The sequence below is a fragment of the Myotis yumanensis genome, unplaced genomic scaffold, assembly GCF_028538775.1.
Source record: "Myotis yumanensis isolate MYYU_CA2020_CCGP unplaced genomic scaffold, mMyoYum1.0.hap1 SCAF_3, whole genome shotgun sequence".
NCBI lineage: Eukaryota > Metazoa > Chordata > Mammalia > Chiroptera > Vespertilionidae > Myotis > Myotis yumanensis.
In genome coordinates, this window is record NW_027223754.1 from 25,020,317 (window position 1) to 25,036,826 (window position 16,510).

Genomic DNA, 16,510 nt, shown 5'->3' on the forward strand with positions numbered 1-16,510 from the left:
TGAAAAGTGGAACTGCAGCTGAGGCCTATATCTCAGCCGCATTGTTATGAGAAAGCTCAAGCCAGAATCACCCAGCCAAGCCAAGCCCAAATTTCCCCACAGAACCTGAAAGACAGTAAATGTCTAGTGTGTTTTTAAGCCACTAAGTTTGGAGGTAATTACTATACTGCAACAGTAGCACTGGCTTCCTTTGAAAACTGTTCATTTTTAACCTAAAAATTCCACTGGTCTTAAAACAGATCCAGTGCCCAAGTCCCCCTGCACAGGAAACTTGGGTTAATTGAAGGTACAAGAGTGTCACTGAATGATATGACTCTGCTGTCTACTGCCTGAGATGTATGCAAAGTCTAAACTAAAATACGTGGAACAAAATATGAGACGCCAATACACTATCACCTGAAAGTCCACAGCAGAAATAATTTAAAAAGTAGAAATCTCTGACTCTGGCATTATGCTTATTTTGAAGGAAGGCTATCATTCTGACTCACATACCACTAGATAAGCTTCCTGGGAATTAATCCCCATTCCTGCTAATAAAGGCAGACGTTGTATTATAGAGGGAGTAATAAATCTAGTGGCATCTCTAAAAGCTGAACTTGGCTTCTCAATCCCGAACCCTCTGAATAGTCAATATGATTTCTTTGCATTTCTATATTCACTCCAGCTAAGATGAAATCATAAATGTGGGGAAAACTCCTTTATTAAAGGTATATAGCGTACTTTGCAAAAAAATTCATTCCAATAAAACTGAGAGTTGACTATGCCTATTCAATGCTTGAGTTCAAACCAACTTTTATATTAGAACATATAAGCTCAAAAACTCAACTGTTTAAAAGAAAAGAGTTAATAATTATCAGAGTTCTAGTGAGTCAATAATGAGTCACATATAATCAGGAATCCCAGATCACACCATAACTTAGAAGGGGACAGTCACTTCATTTCTCTGGGCTTCAGAATCCTGCTCTGTAAAATGAAGGGGCATAAAGGATATATGCACCCCTATGTTCACAGCAGCACAATTTACCATAGCTAAGGTTTGGAAACAGCCTAAGTGCTAACCAGTACATGAGTGGATTAGAGAACTGTGGTACATCTACACAATGGAATACTATGCTGCTGTAAAAAGGAAGGAACTCCTACCATTTGCAACAGCATGGTAACTCCAAAGTTACTTTTTTAAAAAAAATCAGGTGCCTATACTTGTCTATAAAGACTTCAGGTACCAAGAATTAACCAATCAGATGTAACCTTATTATGTGATGTGACCAATAAGATACAATTTTATTATATATTTGTGTTCAAGACAAGGCATTCACACTGGATGGCTATTGTTGTGTTGGCTATTGTCATTTTTTTATTTAACAATCTAAGGAAAAAGAGGTCAGTGCCCCCAACTAAATGTCAGGTATTGCATGTTCCAAAAATTCTTGCAGCACACCAGTTGAAAATCACTCATCTAGTTTCCTCTGAAACAATAAAATACCTGCATTGTTTAAATCCTAAAACTTTTAAAAGAATAAATATAAGAAAAGTCTGAAAAATAAATCTTTCATTTCCACCTAGCCATAATTTCATAATTTACACTGTCATTGTTTCTAACTAAGAAACTGCCTTATATTTGCTGACAAGAAGAATTTAAACTATAAAGCAAACCTCTAAAGTACTTTCTGACCATTAAATTTTATAATTACATAATTCAACAACTTCCTGTTGTTTTCTACATTGGATTTTATGTTCAGAAAGAGGTGACTGCTTTTCTTGTCAAATTAAAACTTGGAAGTACAGACAAATACCATCTGTTTTTTTAAAATGAATACTACTAACATTGAATCAGTAACCAAATTCTGCATATTAATATCTATTTAGACCAATTCCATTTAAAATTATTTGTTATCTTATAAGAATAATTTTTTAAAATATAGTTTATTGATTTTTAAAAATATATTTTATTGATTTTTTATAGAGATGAAGGGAGAGGGATAGAGAGGTAGAAACATCGATGAGAGAGAAACATTGATCAGCTTCCTCCTGCACGCCCCCTACTGGGTATATGCCCGCAACCAAGGTACATGCCCTTGACCGGAATCGAACCTGGGACCCTTGAGTCCGCAGGCTGATGCTCTATCCACTGAGCCAAACCAGTTAGGGCAAGAATAATTTTTTTTATTTGACCTGCGCTTTAAGCAAAAGAATGCAAGAATATGAACATTGTTCTATATTTTCTAATGGCTAAATAGTGTGATATAAAAAATACAAAAGGTGTAACTTTTTTGTACATTTAAGTTATATACAAATAATAGGTAGAAAGTTATGTGGGAGTTACATGATTCAAGGTCAATATACAAAAATCAACTACATTTTCTATATATCAGTAACAAACATATACAAATGAAATTTCCAAAATATAACACACTAGTGTTAAAGAATATAAAATACTTGAAGAAAATTTTAACAAATATGATTAAAACATTTATACTGACAATTGCAGAACACTACTAGTAGAATTAAAAATAAATAAATAGAGATATAGGATGTTCATGGTTTAAAAACTCATTATTATGAAGAATTTAAATAAATTATCTCCAAATTGATCTGAAGATTGAACTCCATCCCATTCAATGTTCCAATAAATTTTCTATGTAGAAATTAGAAAGCTAATTATATGATTTATATAGAAATACAAAATATTTAGGACAAACAAACAATCTTTGGAAAGAAGAACAATTCTGGAAAAATTGCACTACCTAATATCAAGATTTTTGTAATGCTAAAAAAAAATCACTGGTATAAAGATAGAAAAAGAAATCAGTGGAACACAATAGAATGTATAGAAATAGACTCACACATAATCAATATCTTTTTAATAAAGGTACCAATGCAATTCAATGAGGAAAAGAAAACATTTTCAACAAACTTGCTGTAATAACCTAGTAAATGTATGAAAACAAAATGAATTTCAAAACCGATCTGAAATAATATATAAAACTTAATTTGGGAGGGGGACTAGATGAAAGAAGGTGACAGGATCAGCCAAAGAATATACATGCATAACCCATAGACACATAACTTGTGGTGTTGGCCAGAGGGAGGGGGTGCAGAGGGGGCTAGGGCGGGTGGAGGTGGGCAAAGCAGGGAAGGGGGAAAAAGGACATTTGTAATAGTGTAAACCAATAAAATTAAGTTTAAAAAACTAATTTGAGATACCTCATAATCATAGATGTAAAAGCTAAAATAATAAAATTTATAAAAGAGAACATACAAAATGCCTTTGCTCATGAGTGTAGAAAAAGATTTTTTAGATAGGGCACAAAAATAATAATCACAAGAGAAATAAGGAGATAAAGTAGACTTCCATAATTTAAATGTCTGCTCACCATATATTCTTTAAGAAAATAAAGACCCAGAAAACCCACCTCTTGGGAAAACATACTTGCCAACGTCATATCTGATAAGGGCTTAATCTCCAAAATTTATAGGGAACTCATACAACTTAACAAAAAGAAGATAAACAATCCAATCAAAAAATGGGCAAAGGATCTAAATAGACACCTTTCAAAAGAGGACATTCAGAAAGCCAAGAGACATATGAAAACATGCTCAAAGTCATTAATCATCCGAGAGATGCAAATCAAAACAACAATGAGGTACCATCTCACACCTGTCAGAATGGCCATCATCAACAAATCAACAAACGACAAGTGCTGGAGAGGATGTGGAGAAAAAGGAACACTTGTGCACTGCTGGTGGGAATGCAGACTGGTGCAGCCACTATGGAAGGCAGTATGGAGGTTCCTCAAAAAATTGGAAATGGAACTCCCATTTGACCCTGTGATCCCACTACTAGGACTATATCCCAAGAAACCAGAAACACCTATCAGAAAGGATATATGTAACCAGATGTTCATAGCAGCACAATTCACCATAGCTAAGATCTGGAAACAGCCTAAGTGCCCATCAGTAGATGAATGGATTAGAAAACTGTGGTACATCTACACGATGGAATACTATGCTGCTGTTAAAAAGAAGGAACTCCTACCATTTGCAACATCATGGATGGAACTGGAGAGCATTACGCTAAGTGAAACAAGCCAGTCAATGAAGGAAAAATACCACATGATCTCACTCATTCATGGATAATAAAGACCATTACAAACTTTTGAACAATAATAGATACAGAGGCAGAGCTGCCTCAAACTGATTGTCAAACTGCAGTGGGAAGGCCAGAGAGAGTTGGGGGGCAGGAGGGAGGGGAGTAAGAGATCAACCGAAGGACTTGTATGCATGCATATAAGCATAACTAATGGACATAAGACACTGGGGGGTAAGGGAGGGTAGGGGTTTGTCAAGGGAGGGGCGGGGGGGGGGAAGGACACTTATGTAATACCCTTTGTAATACTTTAAGCGAAAAATAAAAAAAAAAAAGAAAGAAAATAAAGACCCAAGTCACCGTCTAAGAGAAAAATATTAGCAATGCATATATCTGATAAAGGATTATATTGATAATATGTGAAAACCTTCTACCTACTACTCAATAATAAAAAAGGCAAACAACCAAATTTTGAAAAATAAAGACAAAAGACATGAACAAACAGTTCTCAGAGGAATATACACAAATGACCAATAAGCACATTTTTAAAAGTGCTTGACATGTTAGTCAATTAGCAAACACAAATTAAAGCAATAATGAAATACTCTCCTACACTCAGGAGAGTGGCCAAAGTATAAAGACTGACAAAAAGAAATGTTGGTGAGAATATGGAATTTATAAACTAGTAGAGTAGTTTCCTCTTATTTGTGGGAAATATGTTCCAAGAATCTCCAGTGGATGCCTACAACCACAGGTAGCACCAAACCCTATATGTGTGTACATACCTATGATAAAGTTCAATTATAAATTAGGCAAAATAAGAGATTAACAACAATAATTAATAATAAAATTGAACAATTCTAACAATCAACTGTAATGAAAGTTATGTAAATGGCTTTGAGAGCATTATTAAGTAAAATAAGGGTTACTTGAACGCAAGCACCTTGATACCACAATAGTCGATCTGATAACCTAGATGGCTACAAATGGGCTAAGGGGGTTGGAGAGCTTCACAGGGTGGGCATGCTAGACAGAGATGAGTCACGTCCCAGTCAGGAATGAGCGGGATGGCACAAGATTTCATCATGCTACTCAGGGTAGCACACAATTTAAAACTTATGAATTGTTTATTTCTGGAATTTTCCATTTAATATTTTCAGACCATGGCTTACTGTGAGTAACTGAAACCAGGGAAAGTGAAACTGTGGATAAGGGGAAACTACCATATGTTTCTTTTAAGAATGCAAAATAATGAAGCTACATTGAAAAAAAAAAAAAACCTGGCAGTTTCTTATATAGTTAAAAACATCCAATTTATGGGCCCACAAATTCTACTCCTAGGAATTTACCAAGAGAAGTAACAATATATGTTGACAAAAAGTTAAAAAAAATGTTCATGAAAGTTTTATTCTAAATAGTACCCCCCAAAAAAAAATTAAGAGGAGAATGGATATTAAAACTGTGGGATTTGGGGTAGAATACACTCTGTAATAAAGAGAAAAAGGATACTCTGCTTTAGATGCACCAAGTGGATACCTTTCAAAAACAATAAGCTATGCAAGAGAAGCTAGATACACAAAAAATACATACTTTCTGCTCCATTTCCATGGGGTTTTAGAATCGGCAAAACTAATCTATGGTGAAAAAATGAGAAAAGTGGTTCCCTGGAGTGGGAGGCTAGGATTGACTGGAAAGGGCACATGGGGATTTTCTCAAGATGGAGAAGCTGTGTATCTTGACAGGGGTGTGATTACACAGGTGTTTGCATTGTTAAAACTCTGAACTATAACACTTAATGCCTCCTCATGTGACAATATGTAAAACATACATTTTTTAAATTAGAGGAAAATATCATAAATGATTTCCTGTAAAAATTATTCAATCGGGATCCTTTTAGAAATGAAAGTGATTGCCATATTAAGAATGTAGGATTTTAGGTGATTTTTTAATTTTGGATTTTTTTTTTTTGGTTATTTATTCAGCAATTATGAGTACCTACTATGTGGCTGCCACTGTTCTAGGTGTTTTGACAACATCGGTGAGCAAAACAGATAGAGATGCCTACTTTCAAGTTGATAACAATCTATAGAGGGAAGTAGGGTGAAAAATAGATTATTAGGAAAACCATAATACACAAGTAAATGTACTGTTTAAAAAACTGAGACGTGCTGAGAAACAAAGTCTGTGATACTGCCATATGATGTCCAACTGCTTGACACCATTTTTAAAAAGTTATGGTTATGCTTTTATTAACTGACTAGCACTTTTGTCCTTATTAATTGATTAATCATGTATTAGAAGCACTCCAGAAATAGGGATGTGTGTGTGTGTGTGTGTGTGTTTTAAAATGTGCTGAGTTATCGTCACTGTTTTATTCCTCAAGCTTTTGCAATATTTAATGCCTGAATAAATCTATATCAAGACGTCACCTGGGGTAGGTAAGAGGGTTGGTTTCAAGGACACTGTGTTCAATGCTAATCACATTTCACGTGGTACCAAGTCATCGTGCGGCCTTTTTGTCTTCTGTATAAAAGACAAGCTGCTCAAATATAACAGAATTCAGGCGCCCAAGTCATTAAGATGTGGCTGTACATAAAAGATGCAGCACTGATAATTCAAAATTGACAAGAAGAATCTGCTCTCGGAATAATTCTTCTCTAAGTCAGACTATCTGGCACGGAACATGCATAAAGCCCTAGTTTTCTCCTTCAGTGCCCTGCCGTGAAAGAGTCACCGAGCCAGCTTGTTATCTGCCAGTACAGTGAGTGGTGGAGGCCTTCAGCTATGGAGAGACTCCTTCTGTCTTTTTTCACAAGCCATAGATTGAGAACATAAGAAATCCCCCAACAAAAAGCAATAGTAACAACAGTTGAAAAGTTTCTGCAATGAGATTATTCAACTTAGAAAAATATTAAGGCCCGTGTTGTTTTTCTTCAGCTAGAAAACATACACAAAAGCAAAGTATTGTTTGCTCTGATTTGTCATTTTTAATCACATATCTTGGAATAATCAGGTTCTGTATATGAACTAATGGACTTCCAATCTTAAATACATGCAGCATCAGAGGATTCAGAATAACATGCTTATTTGCCAGCTAACTGCTTCTGTTCCCCTGCTCTTTGCCTGCACATATATAATGCTGCTCACATGGAATTCTGCTGAAATGCTACCCACTTTTCTAGTTCCAAATCAAGTCCCTTTCCTTGGGGGAGTGTTCCTCACCAATATCATCAGAAGTGCCCTGTCCCTCCTTTCAGCTCACACAGCATGATTCTGTTCCACTTACTTGGTCTAGAATTGTAACAGATAATTTCCTGACTACAATCATCCCTCTCGGAGGCTCATAGCCTGGTTGGGGGATAATCAGAATTGTAGGCTCTACACACAGAACCCAATTTCAATCTAGGTTACATTTGGAAAATTGATTTGTAAACGTTGTTATTACAGCTATGACCATGCCCTGGCCAATCCATAAAAGCTTATCACACTCAAACAACATCTGACGTATATTGTCAATAGCACCCTTCACATAATTGTTTTCTGAGGAAATGCATTTTCTCAGAAAAACATAGATGTGATTTTGTTCTACACTGTCAACATTAAGCTGATTAAAAATGTTTAGGTGATCAAAAATGCTTAAATGGTTATTGATGATGAAATATTCTATAAAGTCCCACAAATTGGTATATGGCCTCCTAAGAAATCCACAGGATTAATCTTCACCCTACAGCTTCCAGTTTTCTGCTTAGCAGCTGCTGGGAAACCTTAGATCAGTGGTTCTCAACTGTGGGTCGTGACCCCTTTGGCGGTTGAACGACCCTTTCACAGGGGTCGCCTAAGACCATCCTGCATATCAGATATTTACATTACGATGCATAACAGTAGCAACATTACAGTTATGAAGTAGCAACAAAAATAATTTTATGGTTGGGTCACAACAGGAGGAACTGTATTTAAAGGGCCAGAAGGTTGAGAACCACTGCCTTAGATGAACTTTGAATGTTGCATGGTTTCCATCAATTAAGAAAATACCTGTCAAAATGGGGTGGGATCACTGGTATTGACTATAACATGGCACACAGCACACCTTGCATCAATTTCAAGGATATTCCTATTAAAGGGGCTTGGGTTTGCTTTAAGCCATCAAAGGAAGTCAATGTATTGTCCTGTTTTGGCTGAATTCATAATAGCACAAAATTTTAAAATAAGATCATGCTATTTGGCCTTTTTAGCATCTTCTCTCATACTGCTCATGTACAAAGCACTCATTAGAGAAGGTGTTTAAAGATAAAGCAGAAGAAAAAATATCTGGCTTATGGATGGGTGGCTTTGATCTGAAAAAATAGTCAATAAAAATAGGAAAATAAACTCTTTGAAACAAAGGGGATCACAAAAATTGAGCTAATTTTCTGCTCATTTCCTTTTTCTTCTATTCCTTTGGATGAGTCTACTTAATAAGAATAATCATGCCAATTTGTGAAAACACAAACCTTTCTCTGAAAGCCCAGTTCTGGGGTAGAAATTAGCAGAGTTTCTCTTACCTCGTAGTTCCCCCATATCCAGAGTTGTCCCAAGTTGTTCTAATAAAGCAACTCTTGCCGCATTCTTTTTGTGTTTCTTCCCATCATAATGTTGCTGGGCCATCAGGGGATTATTAAACCAGGCTGCACAGAGCCCACAGTACCTGTCTGAGTCTCTTCTTTGATAGGGAGATGTGACCACCGGAGCAGTGTCCACCCTCGGAGGCTTAAGTGAGCTCAGGGGGGTTGCTGTGGAGGCAAACAACCAGAGAGAAGTACAAGACAGGTTAGTACGCTTGTCCTCAGTCTCTGAAGGTGGAAGAATCTCATGTTCATTGTAAAGCTCAAAAATCCAAGAGTTTATTGAGAGCAGAACAATAATCTATGCCAGCCTTTGTTTTTGAACTTGGGATACAACTGAAAATCCTAATAGTTCAGGAGATCATTCCTTATAAAGAAAGAAAGATTTTTTAAATAAACTCTTGGAGATAGGGAGTGATCTGCTAATCAAATTGAAGCCAAACTCTGAAGCAAATATTGAATGATCATGACTTGAAGTATTCTGACTGAATGAATGAGGTATTTGTGTCATAAGTAGAAATCACCAATAAATAAAGGATTTGCCCAAGTGATAGCAAATCTTTCAGTGATATGGACTGTACCAATTGAAAAAATCGTGCTAATTTTACTGTAAGTTACTTCTGTTTACTGTGACAGGTTATTTTCAATTTATACCTGCTAACATTGATGTTGAAAGTACATTTTTCAAGATCAAAAGACTAACACTGTGGTTAGAGCACATGTTGCTTCTCTAAACTGAAAAGGCATATGTCACTATTCTGAGATTCCAGTCCTAGCTATTAATTTAACACATTCCATTGTGAACTATAGTTATTTTTGGTCCAGAAAAAAATGAACCCAACTTGATGTTTACTAGCAGAAAGTAAAAAATAAATACATAAATAACTTCTTAATGCATTACACCATGCACGTTGCTTTTAGCCTCGTAATAACGACTCAGATTATTGTCTCATTTCCCTGATGACAGACTTCAGAGACACCAAATGATTTACTAAAAGTGAGATAACCAGTTATGGTAAAGGTAGGACTCCAAACCAAATCCTTTGTTTCCAAGACCAATTTTCCTTTTGCTACCCCTAAGGACTCTTTTCATACTTCTTGTTAAGCAAAGAGATTTGTTTTTCTAGACCTCAGTCATCTATTTTATATAGGATTTAATTTAACTAAGGGGAAAACTTCTGATCCAAATATTTTGATGAAATGTAAATTCTCACATAGCCCATCAGTCATAATGCCATGCAGTAGTACTTTCTGCTTGTTCTTTCCCTCTGTGATTCGGAGGGCAGCTGAATGTCATTCAAGGAAAAGCTGAGATATCGAAGCTCAATAAAATGGTAAGCAACCACGTAATTAACCCTCCAGGCTTTCAAATAATTTTTGTGCAAACTTTTATATTTTTAGATTAAATAATTGATAAAGAAATAAATATTTGCTGAATGACATTTTAATTCAAGAAATGCCCACAGTGGAACAATATCTCAAGAAAGTATTTTCTTCTCTACCCAGAGATTTCATCAGGTAAGAATGTTTTAACTAGCTTGGATGAAACAATGGTATTATTTCTCTAAGATAAATAAGGACTTAGAAAAATAATACTTCTTTTAAAAGTTTGTTGCCAGATTCAGTCATAAATCACTATGTGAAACTAAACTCAAACGTGGGCCTTACCATCCTAGCAGTCACCCAGTATCATTCTGCTGTGACTTAGAAATTCTAATAAGAAGCTGCAAATACGCAGTTGACCTGCACGGGAAAGGACTTCTATCCACTTTTCTGAAGGAAATTAGATTTTGCTTCCAAAGTTTCCTGCATCCTTATCAATTTTTGAGAATTTATAGCTGCCTGTTGTTTTCAATGACAACAGAAAACATATCAAATGTTTGCAATCTGAATGAATGTTGACTCTTGAAGCATAATTTACTTCCCTCTAAACTGGGCCCTAAAAAAACATTTCAGAGTCAAATTTATCAATTGATACTTTATGCACCACATTCTAGCAGGAGTGATGCACAATAGAATATTTGTCAAATAAGATAGTAATCTCATCTTGCATTTAAGAGTGTAGTTCGATGCCGCATCTGTACTATAGCTTCTCCCTCTTTAATAATTCTGTCCTCTGTATAGCCCCAAAATTTAATTTTCTTATGATTTGTTTCCAACTGTCTTCACCAATATCAATTCAGTTTATATTTCATATAAAGGCAAACTAAGCAGTATGAGGGCAATGAAAAGATCCTTTGAATCAAAGTATGGACTCAAGGTTGAGTTGGACTCCCCCACCACTGAGCTGTGTGACCCACATGCCAGTCTACATAGAAGTAGGAGTGGCCTATTTCTATGTATTTCAGAGAAGGCAAATATGCACATCATTCTAGAAATTTTACTTTCAAACAGGAAGCCATCTACTCTGATTTTTTTTTTTTTTATCATGGCATCCAGACGTCACTCCAAGCTTCTGGCCTGGTACCAACCACTCTAGTTTGCCTACGACTGTGAAGGTTCCCAGGACACGGATCTTTCAAGTGCTAGTCCTGGAAAAACTAGAATGAGTTGGTCATTCAGGTTCTGGGTTAGACATGATTTAACATCACTGTGGAGAAACAGGTGTTAGTGAAAAGTTTGGCAACAATTATTCAAGAGCCTAGAGCAGGTGCACTTTCAACCAAGCAGAGAGGACCCACCAATAGATTTCAAAGCTTCACTTGTCAGATCACCAAGCAGGTGTCCTTAGCCAGATTAGGGGGTAACACAATCAGCAGACAATGGGATTCTCACCTACCTATCTATCTTCTGAACCAGGGACATACACCTGGGGCTTCTACTAACATTCCCTTCTCTCTCTCTCTCTCTCTCTCTCTCTCTCTCTCTCTCTCTTTCTAGGTTTTAGAATAATGAAAATTATCCCATTCTCAGAAAGGATTTGGGAACTTTTGAACTAATTTAAGGAATTTACTCATTTGAAAGGATGTGGTTTTCTCACCTAAGGTATCCATATCCATAATACAAATTAACCTAAGTTGTGTGATATTCTGCAATTAATACATTATATCTATTTCATGTATTTTCTTTAGTTGCCCTCAAATTCCATTTGACCAATTGGGTAGCTTGAAGTTCAAGGGGGGTAAATCAATTAGTATTAGGCCCCCTAATAAAAAGCAGCAAAGGAAATAGCAAAGACCAGATCTTGGGACTGGAAGACCAACACTGTATTTCACTGTCAACTAGTTTCCTGTGATGCTCAGGAAGCAACAGGCCGAATAAACACAGATAAACTGTAGAGTCAGAATGCATTTTCTAGGCTTCAACACCTGTTCTCAGTGGGGATTACTTGGAAATAAGCACTGTCTCTAAAATAATTTTTCTGATTTCTAGTCCCTCTGATAAACTGCCGTCCCCTCCTCTGTTTTTCCTACCCTAAATCAAAATAACAATGACAGTAGGAATTCTTCAGCAAGTATCACTGCTTTTTCTGCAAATGCTGTTAAGAGTTCAATTTGACTGGGTCAGTCATTGCTGGCCTGAGGAGACAGCTGTCAGTGTAGATTGACAACTCAGTTTCCAAACAGGCCCACGTTTCCTGCAGGAAAACGCTCAACGCAAACTGTGCAAAGTCTGGGCTCAAAGCAGATTCTCTTTGTATCTTTCACAGAGGATGTGTAGATGGCAGATACTCAAAAATCATGTGAAGAATTAATGAAAAAAAAATACTAGTGAATTTCAGTAAATATCAACTCAGGGGATTTTTATGTTTTAATAAATATGAAAGCTAAATTTTGAATCTTTAATGGTTTCATTAAAACTTATTTTAAGGGATTAAAAATAAATTAGATGAGCCCAACCTGCATGGCTCAGTGGTTGAGCATTGACCTATGAACTATTAGGTCACAGTTTGATTCCCCCTCAGGGCACGTGCCTGGGTTGCTGGCTTGATCCCCAGTGGGGGGGCATGCAGGAGGCAGCCAATCAATAATTCTCTCTCATCATTGATGTTTCTCTCTCTCTCTCTCTCTCTCTCTTTCTCTCTCTCTCTTTCTATCTCTCTCTCTCTATCTCCCTTTCTCCCTGAATTTAATAAAAATATATTTTTTAGCCCTAACCAGTTTGGCTCAGTGGATAGAGCGTCAGCCTGCGGACTCAAGGGTCCTGAGTTTGATTCTGGTCAAGGGCATGTACCTTGGCTACGGGTACATTCCCAATGGGGAGTGTGCAGGAGGCAGCTGATCGATGTTTCTCTCTCATCTATGTTTCTAACTCTCTATCCCTCCCTTCCTCTCTGTAAAAAATCAATAAAATATATTTTTAAAAAATATATATTTTTTTAAAAAAGAGAAAAATAAATTAGATGATAAATTGAATATATTATGTACATCTATACTCTGAAATACCAGGCAGTAATAAAAAATCTGTGGTGTGTGTTTTGGGTTTTTTTTTTAAATGTTTGGGATATAAAGTAAATTAAAAGATATGGTTTAGCCCTGGATGGTATGGCTCAGTTGGTTGAACTTTGTTCCATGAACCGAAGGGTTGCTGGTTCGATTCCCAGTCAGGGCACATGCCTGGGTGTGGCCTTGATCCTCAGTCAGAGTGGCCGATTGATGTTTTGCTCTCACATCAATGTTTCTCTCTTCCTCCCTCTCCCTTTTGCTCTCTCTAAAAATCAAGAAAAAAATATTTTTAAAAATGATATGGTTTACTAGTATATGTAGGGTATAAACCAAATTACTTATTATTAAATTATACAAACACATGCAACTATACTTAAAGACTAGAAGGCCATAAATGAAAATCTTAGCAACAATTGTTTCTAAGCTGTGGATTCTGGGTGATTCGTTTTATACTCATAAATATATACTCATTGCTGCAGAGGGAGAACATTTATATTTTATCACTTATATATGGGTCATATTTCATGCTAACTTATTTTAGTGCAAAGTCTAGACAAGATGCTTAGGGGACTGTGGTGCCACAACTAGGTCTTAAATTAAATCTCAGAAGATTTTATTTGCAATGATTTATTTATTAATTTATTGTTGATTTGGGGGAGAAATTGGCTGGGAAAATGCTGGCTTAGTCAGAATATGATATGAAAGACCCTATTATATCGCCTACTTTTCCAAAAGATACAGGGAAAAGCCATTTCTCCACTGTATAGCAGATCCAAAAATGGCTCTAATTATTATGATAAAATAAAGAATCTCTCTTTCTTCTCATATGATATGCTTGGAAATAAATCCTGTTATCCAAGGCTATAAGAGGGGAGGGGGTGGAAAGCATGTGCTATTTTTTTCTATGCCATAAAGGAAATTAAATAAATTTCCCATGCTCCAAAGTATGTGCCATTAAACACTTCCAGAAAGTAAACAAAGATGAGATGACCTAACGGAAACATCATCCCAACTCAATTTTGTATCAACACTCTAAATATAATCAATCCATTAACAGGAATTGCTTTCTCACTCACACTAAATACATATATCATCAGTCTTCATTAATATAGTATTCATAGATCATTGATTTTCATTAATATAGAATAATTCCCTATAGTTTCAGCTGCTGATTAGATTCTAAACATCTTAAGTATGCCTGTTTTCTGCAGAATCCTAATCTTTTGAAAATATGCCATTAAGTAGAACTTTAGAAGGGATAAAAGTCATTTTCTAACTTTCTCATTTTTAATGGGAAATATTTCATTTTTAATATTTTCTGGCTCTATTTATTTGTTTACTTTTTAAAAAATTTGAAGTAATTTTAAATTTACTGAAAAGATGCAAGAATAGTGCAAAGAACTTATCTGTACCCTTCCCTCAGGCCCCAGATTGTTAATACTTTGCCATATGTGCTTCATCATTCTCTCTGTCTCTCCCATCAACTTTTATACACACACATAGAGAATCACACATATAAATGAACCCAAAGGCTATGCTGCTCTCCATTCTTCTATTCATTGAAAACAGAGAGACAGAATGTAAGATTCACAAGAATAAGGATCCTTATCTGTTTTTCTCACTGATATAACCCAGGTGCTCAGAACTGAGCCTGGTACATAGCATGTGCTAAAAAAACCACACAACCAAAACTCTTGTTGAATGAGGGGAGAAGTTAATTCTCCCAAAAGCTATCCATGTGAGAGAAGGAATCATGGTTTTACATTAGGACATCCAGCTAGTATGATATGATAGCACCCTTTCTGTCTCTTTAAAACAGCTGTTGCATTGTGGGTATACATACATACCTCATTTTATTACACTTTGCTTTATTTCACTTCACAAATGTGGTGTGTGTGTTTTTTTACAAATGGAAGGCAAGACCCTCCACCAGCAAAAGATTGCTTCTCATTTTACTGCAATGCTTGTTTTATTGAGGTGGTCTGGAACTGAAGTGCAATATCTCTGAGATTTGCCTGTAGTTTGTTCATGGCATTCCGTCTTCAAACAATATTCAGTTAGGGTGCTTTGCTCCCCCTGAGTTCAGTGTCAAAATATTTGGCTATGGCCAAACAGTTCCCAAACTCTGCACAGAAGTGCACTGAAATGATGCAATGAATATACAGGAGATCCCTAAGATATTTTAAAATTCTGAGGAAAGGATAGCTACATCTCTCAGACACCATGGGAACCACTATCTCCAGGTAGTTGAGTTTCAATATGAGATGCTCCAATGAGTTAATTTCCCTGTGAAGCTGGATTATTGAAGGCTGCTGTGTTATTCCAATTCATCCAGCCAATAAATGAGGAACAGGAAATAAAGGTGACAACGTCCCATCTAATTTCAAGATTTGAGAAGTTAGGCAGTACCCAATATGATTGCTTAAGGAGGAAATACAAATATTAAATGTTCTTTCAGTATATGTGTACTATTTTTTCAGATGGCTGCTAAGTTATTAGGACATAAACACTTATTAAGTTGTCTGGACACTAACAGTTATGACATCATCCTACTATAGGATGTTTGAGCAAGAATCAATGACCTGCTAATTGGGTGCTCCCAGAAATGCCTTTTCCCATAAACCTCAGACAAGAAGCAGAGCTTCAGAAGAGCAGAGTGGGTTTCCCTGCCAGGGACTCATGACTCACTGCCACCCCAGTGCCCGCCCCAGCAGGTGTCATCCTTAGACTAGTGAGCTGGAGGGCTGATCACCCAGATCACAAGCAGTATTGTGAGGGGGGCTGGTGAGCTGAAACCTGGGATCTGATACTAGCTTTTGTTCTTTTCATTCTGCCTTTATTTCCTGACTTCACCTAATCCAGGGGTGGGGATGATTTACTACTTATCCAGCAGCATCAGCTATTCAACTAGAGAGCCAGCTTCCCGGACCATTTCTTACAGCCTATGAATATTTATAGAAGATTCAAAGATGAGAGGAGTGATCAGTGTCAGAAGCTCAGCGGAAGATAAAGTGCAGGCTGGGTTTAGACGAAGACAGAGAGAAAAGGTGGCCTTTTGGCCTGGGCTGGAATGAAGCTGAAACTTTAGAAGTAATTTTAGGGAAGTTAGTCCCTGAGTAAAATGTGTGCATCTTTTCTTCACCATCAGCCAGAGTACCTCCCCCAAAAAGGGATCTCCTGATTACCCTGTGAGTTACCATAAACATATATCCATGAAAATGACATTGGCCTTAATAACCCATAGTCCAGCCCAGCCAGTGTGGCTCAGTAGTTGAGCATCAACCTATGAACCAGGAGGTCACAGTTTGATTCCTGATTAGGGCACATTCCTGGGTTGTGGGTTCGATCCCCAGTGCAGGAGGCAGCTGATCAGTGATTCTCTCTCCTCATTGATGTCTCTAACTCTCTCTCCCTCTCCTAAAATCAATAAAAATACT

The 16,510-nt window shown here is 36.6% G+C and overlaps 1 protein-coding gene across 1 annotated transcript in view; it reads right to left on the bottom strand.

Annotated features, from left to right (window-relative positions):
- The window catches only part of ZMAT4 (zinc finger matrin-type 4), a 330,350-nt gene that overhangs the window by 110,129 nt on the left and 203,711 nt on the right, over positions 1-16,510 (bottom strand). The window contains exon 5 of the mRNA XM_070408446.1: positions 8,629-8,856. Within this exon, the coding sequence (XP_070264547.1) occupies positions 8,629-8,856 (228 nt within the window). The remainder of the gene's footprint in view (positions 1-8,628; positions 8,857-16,510) is intronic.